The sequence below is a fragment of the Malaya genurostris genome, chromosome 3, assembly GCF_030247185.1.
Source record: "Malaya genurostris strain Urasoe2022 chromosome 3, Malgen_1.1, whole genome shotgun sequence".
NCBI classification, from domain to species: domain Eukaryota; kingdom Metazoa; phylum Arthropoda; class Insecta; order Diptera; family Culicidae; genus Malaya; species Malaya genurostris.
The window spans coordinates 164,758,170-164,765,759 of NC_080572.1; the positions used below are offsets into that span (position 1 = coordinate 164,758,170).

The following is a 7,590-nucleotide window of genomic DNA, read 5'->3' on the forward strand; positions in this document are numbered from 1 at the left end:
TTGAAAATTACCAAATGAATATCGAAAACGCTTTTGGTAACAGGTTTGAAGATAAAAGGTAATTTTATTCAAATTCAATTCGTCAAGTCTCTAAATACTAACAAAGTACATTATCGATATATAATTCATTTCATGCATTATATTAACACTGCCCTACTTATGATACAATGTACACAGTCCTACTTGACATTAATATATACCCTATATTAATGTGTTTACATGCAGCGTGTAAGTCTACCCAAAGGCGAATGTCACATTGAAGCTTTCACTATAAAGCTTTCATAACATAGTTTCGTCACAGGTGGTAATTGTATAGAGCTTTCATTGAATGTCAAATTGTATGTTTACAATCGAATGCTGTGCAATCATTTATATTGCTTCGCATTGTATATTTTAACAGAAAACACCCGTAAAAGGCAGAGAATTAGGTACATAAGCAATCTTCAGTAACATTATTTTTTTTTATCTTTGGGCCCCTCCCGAAATGAAATCCTGTGTACGGGCCTGCTTGGATGAGATGTGAAAGCGAACCCAGTGAAATTTGTAGACCCGTATCGGTCCGATCATCGGCCCGATTATCGGACCGATTGAGCACGATATGGGGCCGATCGTAGCGCTTCGATCGGCCCGTCATCGGACAATTCTGCACCATTTGCATCAACCGCGTCGACTTAAGAAAGCTTTATTTTTACATTATGTATCGCTAGAGAAACAGAGCGAATGAAAATCAAACTAGGCATTTTCGGGCCGCCGTCTCCCCGATTGTATGTGAAGGAGTGTTAAACGCTGTTTTGTTTTGATCATAGAGGCTTTACCGTTAAGGTCATTCGCCTCTTAGGGCCAGAAAAACTCTTGCCCTATGTTCGGGGTTGGAAATCCAAACCCCAATATATCGCATCTCTCCTGAGTATCAGACATCCGCTCTCTGCTTTAGTACATTTTCACTCTTTTGTTCTACCGATACACTACGTAAGCTCAAAACGCAATCAAAAGCTTTCGTGCACGATGCGTCCGATGCTCGGATTTACTGGGAACTGACAACTGACCCGTTATTACTTTGAATCAGGCCGAATTAACACATGCACGCCATATGAACGCCTCTTTCAATATTAGGAAATTATATTATTACCAAAAACTTTTGATTATTTATTTATGTTGGGTTTCTTACCGTTGGTCATAATTTATATCTTGTTTTATCTTGTGGTTGTATTCAACTGTGTTTCGTAGGTATCTTTTGTTTTTTTTATTCAATAGTAACATATTCAAAGGCATACTGCTTAAGCCCTAAGATGCCAAGGGAATTTTCTAATTTTAATTAACGACTAACTTAAAACTTGGGTATTATCATTAGGGTAGTGGCGAATTCCAGTCGCAATGGTCGATTTGCTGGCAGATTCAGTCTGCAGCTGGCGATCGGCAATGGTCGGTGGATTAAATATGACACTAGTGTCTTCCAGATGACGATTATACGTTTCAATGGGTCCGCGGGAAACACCCCCAGGTCACAGAGACCCGGCGGGTGGCCCGCATGTTGGTCATCAAATCTTTTATTGTCATTCTACTTTATTTTCTTGAAAATAATAGTTGTATTCATATCTATATAATTGTATTCTTATTTATATTCGCTTTCGTGTGCTATATAATTCTTAGTGTTTATAATCCTTCCTAATCCGCATTCCACCCGACTAGTAGTGTTTATTTGTGAAGGTAATCCAAATGCATTCAGAAAAAACAAGAAATAATTCCAATAAAACTGCCACCGCTGAAAAACGCAAAAGCAGCCCTCTAGCTGTCGTTTAGCGAAAATTCAAAAAGAGAATGGCAGTTCTTCTAGTATTTTTTCCTCAACAAACTGATGGTTTTTTCGCGACGAATAATCTCCTAGCTCTAGAAAAGAAAGCTGCTTCTGCGCCCCTCAACAACGTTCTTCCAAGGTTGTAAGTTGAATTTTTAAGATGAGATTAAGAAACACCTCATGTTGTGGAATCAGATTATAGCCTTGTCCCGTCTTGTTTGAGGAATTTGAAGGTGATGATTCTTCTTTGCTGTACGAATTTTAATGCTTTAGTATTTATTCTAAACCTATGTGCGGTGTTGGGAATCGAACCCAGGTGGGCTGCGTGAAAAACTTGACTATACCCGTCCCCAATGGAACATTTTTATTCTTCGGCTTCGACGAAGTGCTAGGTTCGTGCATGGATTGGTTTGACGTGGACTAGCCGTCGTTGAACTTCGTTCGCTACAATCTCGCTTTGTCCCACAAGTGCACTGAGAGTGCAATGAGAGAAAACCATCACCAAAACACGCGCATAGAGCCCATACTCTCAGAGGATTCAATCATATAATTTTTCACACTCACTCTCTCTCTCTCTCAGTGCGCCTGTGAGACGACGCAAGATTATCGAGAACAAATTTCAACGACAGCTAGCCCACGTCATATCAATACATGCGCGAAAAAACTGAACTGTCATCTCGCGTCTAGCAGTTCAATTTAAACCGCTATCTAAGCACTGATGATTCGAAGGCGAAACGCGAAGAAACAGAAACAAAATATGGACTTTTGCTCAAACCAACAAAATCCCTAAATATTCAATAGGAGTGCTTTGGCTAAAAAATATTGGCTTTTAGTGTAGTATCCGTGTATCGACATAACGGTTATGACATGAAAATATTTGGGAAAATAAATGAAATGTGAAATAATCATGGCTTCAACACAAAGTGGCTTGCGGAAATTCTTTGACGTGAACCAAAAGTCGCGAAAGGCGAAGTGCAATCTATGTGGCAAGCAATATGTGCTATACTGGTATACTGGTGGCACAATAAATTTATGGAAAAACCTTTCTCACCTTTCTATCATAAAATAACACCACAGTCGACAATTTTATTTTATTTCGAAATGATTACTGCGCAAGTATCAATTGATACTTAGAGGTATCGATACTTTATTCCCTTTTGATACCTTGTATCGATACCCAAAAAGTCGGTGTCCCGATACCCTAGGTATCGATACTTTGCCTTCCGAGTACCATCCCTATTTAACGGATAAAAACGGGGAACATGGATCTATATTTCTATTGGCGTTTCTTCGATGTTGCTGGTGTAATAACCTATTATTAACTTCATTCGTCGGAAAACTCTTAGTCGAGTAGACTAGATCAATCATCGAGGATTAGACCGAGTGGTTTCGTGACATAGCACCAGTCTACATTTAAATTTCACCAACTCTAATGTTTTAAAAAACAATAACGGTTTACTTCAAACTAGGAACAGTAACAGTAAATTGATTCTACTAATAGATGCAATTCAGCTACTTGAATGGAACTTGCTTGGCACCAGGTTATCCGCTATGGTATATTGTGATTTACAAACCAAGAAGTCGAAGTTTACGTTTTTGTGCTATTTATTTTGAAAATCCTACAAGCTAAGATCAAAATTACTACACTTTAGGTTTCTTTGGCAGAGAACCGAATGCCGATATTACAGTCCCTTTCGTACCAGTGGCCGTCGTCGTCAAAGTTTGCGTAATGATGGCAGCAGCTTTTAACACGCCAGCCGTGGTCACTGTACCGGGAGCGACTCCAAAAACCCCAGGCTGATCCCATTTCGATTTTCGTTTTTTAGAATCGTCCGTATCCATTTTTTTCACTCCAGTTTGAATTTCGGTTTTAGCGTTTTCCTTTCTAGCTTTTTCGACCTTTTCCATTTCGATTTTCTGTGCTTTTGCAAGCTCCTCGTAATACGAATCTTTACCCCACTGAGAAGGATCAAAAATATCTGGTGAATAATTGGTGCCTAGTTCATTTATATCGCAGAACTGTATCAGCTTCTCGTAAATACTTGGATTACGGAATTCCTTTCGTTCTTGAATGATTTTATTAGTATCCATATTTGAGTTTCGCATTTTCTCGTACAGAGTAGCAATCTTTTCCTGCAGTTCTACCGAACATTTACCCTTTGATTCTGGCGGTAGTGAAAATCCATATAACTTTGAGCGATCTATTTTTTTAGGTGATTTTGAATCAGTTGCTGGAGTATCCTCATCCGATATATCCATAGTCTGATCGCGTTCCCGATTTGGTGATGCATTTTCATCGTCTGAAACCACCGTGTCATCGAAGTAACTAACTAATCGAAGGGCTTTCTGGCGAGACATTGTCGATTCATTAGATCTGGATAGTTCTGCCGATGGCGGGGCATTTGATTTAGTCGCATTTGTAGCTCCTTCAGACGGTGTGTCTGATCTTTCCGACTGTTCACGTAACGGCGTTTGTTGACGTGAACGAACGCGACCCTGTCAGTGAAAGAATAATTTTAGTTTTATTATAGAATATATTATAACAATACATGAGCTTACATGAGATGAAGAACTTCCATCCGAATGCAGTGATTCGTTTCCGGATTCTTGATCGTCTTCATTCTCGGAATCGGTGTATGTGGCCGTTAGCGAGGCGAGAGCGGAATTTTTTCCACTCATAATTTGCTGATCAAACAAAAGATAGTGGCAAAACTAGAATCTAATAACATTTACATTGAACAAAATGACTAAAAACACTAATTCGATCATACGAAAAAGTGTATTGTTAGATATTTGTTTGCCCAAATTTATTCAGCTGCAGGGATGCCAAGTTGAATTTTAATACAAAATGTGTAATGATCGAAAGAGAAAGCAGACAAAGAGAAACGTCATTTGCACTTAACACCTTTTCTAATGTTTGTCTTCAAATCTGCATCATCGGATAAAAAGCAGTAATACATTTTATCAAGCAAAAACATTCGAACGATAAAAAATGAAAAGTAGACAAATAGTTGCAGCTTCAAGAATAAATAATATTTTTTAAAAGAATATCTACAGACAAATCTGTAAACCTTGTATCACTGTTTGACATCGCGATCCAACAATGACAGACGTTGAATTGGTAACAACCGAGGGTAACCCTTCGTTAAAACCATTCGTTAAAAAGTACACGGAGCTGGAAAAGTACTTCATTTTGAGTACTATCCTCATAACCTTGTGAATCCGTTCAATAATCTAATAGTATGTTCACATTAGCGCTGATGTCAAGTGATATGATATATGGGTGTTCTGTCGCATGAAAAATTTTTCAATTTAATTTGAAAACGACACATGAAATAGAAAAAAAAACACAATGGAGTCCAGCTGTTCTTACTTCACGTCATACATGGAAATATCATATAGCGATATCTTTTTGTTTTTCAGTAGACAGATTGAAAAACTGCGCTTTTAGCAAACAGCTGAATTAGTGACGACATTGTTCTATTGATAGCTAGAATAGTGCAATGTCTAATGCAAAAGTGTGATATGACCGACCGTCTGCTGGGCGAACGGGATTGATATGGTCCTTTTTATGTTTTTTGATTGCCGAACTATTAAATTGAAAGGCATATAATATTTCATCGGTACGATAACGGGTGACAGCGCAATGAGGCAGCTTCTGAGGCTGGTTTGACGGATTTGACGGCTCTACTACAGTGGCTGTGGCTTTATGGGACTTTTGTAGCTTCGGAGGGCATCGCGTAAAACGACGAGGAATGATGCACAGACTAACAGACAGGACACTCAAATTAGATTCTTCAATCATTTTAACGGTCATTTCGAATATTCCTTTATTTGGGACAGTACTCACATGTGTCATGTAGGCGCCACGTTACCCTATCAAAAACATCCTGTCTGTCATCTAGACTGTGTTTATTTTTTTCATTTACCAACAGAGTTGCCATTCATACAGAATTACCTGTAATTTATTGATTTGTATACGCCCATGCGAATTTCATACAAGATACAGATTTAATACATATTGCCAAAACTATATACATAATTGTGCCTACTTCTCATCCTCCAACGCAATACAAAATCGAACCCGTTTTGTTACAATATTTACTTGCTTCTGGTCTGCCGTCATTTAATTTCGGGTGAAAATTACCAACACAATAAAAAATAATCTAGATGAGCAACGTTGAGTCAAATAAATGGTTACCTTCCAACATCGCGAAAAAGTTAAATATATTATCAACGTAATGCAATAATTTGTTGTGACGATTCATTTTCAAATATTTTGATGAAATCAGGCATCCCTGCAAGCAGCTGATCGGTGTTGACAAACGAGGGGAAACCAACTAGTAAAAAAAATTTTACTTAACACAAGGGGTGTACAGATAGTAAATAGTTCGCGCAGTACAATATAGGTGGAACTAGTGCATCACGAAAAATTATTTTTATAAGAATTTATTCATACTGTCATGTCTGTTAGTCTGTGAATGATGGTCATAAAAAATGTCTTGCGGTTCTCCGAGGCAGACTGTTCCGTAATATTTCCTCGCAAACACATATGTGAGCTACTTTAACAGATTTAAAAAAATTCATATGCTACAATAACTTTGTATCGTTTCATTCGCAGTTCCATCACAATTTACTTGTTTATGATTATGATTTTGATTTTTAATCAAGACAATTGCTACTGAAGAACTACATTAGCTCATAGGAATGCTAAGTTTAACATTTTGGATTACATTTAACGATGATAAAATTAGGTTATGTTTCATGTAGACTACAGTTAGATGGAATAAAACAATTATAGATAAATAAATTATCTACTTGTTCTATGTCTTCCTATTTAAATTAAAATATAAAATTATAGATATAGGAAATTATATAAACGCCTGTTCTTTAGCAATCGTGCACACTAGTTCGACTAGTTACCCCACTTTGAGCAACCATATCTGAGGAACAATTCGATATTTTGACATAAATTTGCACTGTAGCAGCCTAACTACTTAAAAATTGATGATTAGGCCACAGACTAACAGACATGACAGTATGAGTAAATTTTTTTTTTAAAATAATTTTTCGTGATGCACTAGTTCCACCTATATTGTAATGCGCGAACTATTTACTATCGGTACACCCCTTGTGTTATGTGAAAGTTTTTTTTACTAGTTGGTTTCCCCTCATTTGTCAACACCGATCAGCTGCTTGCAGGGATGCCTGATTTCATCAACATATTTGAGAATGAATCGACACAATAAATTATTGGATTACGTTGATAATACATTTAACTTTTTCGCGAAGATAACCATTTATTTGACTCAACGTTGTTCATCAAGACTATTTTTTATTGTGTTGGTAGTTTTCACCCGAAATTAAGTGGCGGTAGACCAGAAGCAAGTAAATATTGTAACAAAACGGGTTCGATTTTGTATTCCGTTGGAGGATTAGAAGTAGGCACAATTATGTATATAGTTTTGGCAATATTTATTAAATCTGTATCCTGCATGAAATTCGCATGGACGTAAACAAATCAATACATTACACGTAATTCTGTATGAATGGCAACTCTGTTGGTAAATGAAAAAATAAATACAGTCTAGATGACAGACAGGATGTTTTTGATAGGGTAACGTGGCGCCATCATGACACATGTGAGTACTGTCCCAAATAAAGGAATATTCGAAATGACCGTTAAAATGATCGAAGTATCTAATTTGAGTGTCCTGTCTGTTAGTCTGTGATTAGGCTATCCATAGTCATTTTTCATACACGCTCGAAATGAAGGAACGTAAACCCCCATTTAC

The 7,590-nt window shown here is 37.3% G+C and overlaps 1 protein-coding gene across 1 annotated transcript; it reads right to left on the reverse strand.

Annotated features, from left to right (window-relative positions):
* Nucleotides 1–3,382: 3,382 nt before the first annotated feature.
* On the reverse strand, nucleotides 3,383–4,868 carry LOC131437943 (SAP30-binding protein). The gene is made up of 2 exons (XM_058607634.1): nucleotides 4,355–4,868; nucleotides 3,383–4,291 (listed from the first exon to the last, which is right to left on the reverse strand). Exons 1-2 carry the CDS (start codon nucleotides 4,472–4,474, stop codon nucleotides 3,437–3,439), a joined length of 975 nt encoding a protein of 324 aa, XP_058463617.1. The 5' UTR covers nucleotides 4,475–4,868; the 3' UTR covers nucleotides 3,383–3,436.
* Nucleotides 4,869–7,590: the final 2,722 nt, after the last annotated feature.

Excerpts from the sequence above, each read along its gene's own strand:
- LOC131437943 (XM_058607634.1), bottom strand. The coding sequence starts at position 4,474 with ATGAGTGGAAAAAATTCCGCTCTCGCCTCGCTAACGGCCACATACACC. Across the intron at positions 4,292-4,354 it reads ATGGAAGTTCTTCATCTCAT|GGTCGCGTTCGTTCACGTCA; the intron begins GTAAGCTCATGT and ends TTTCACTGACAG.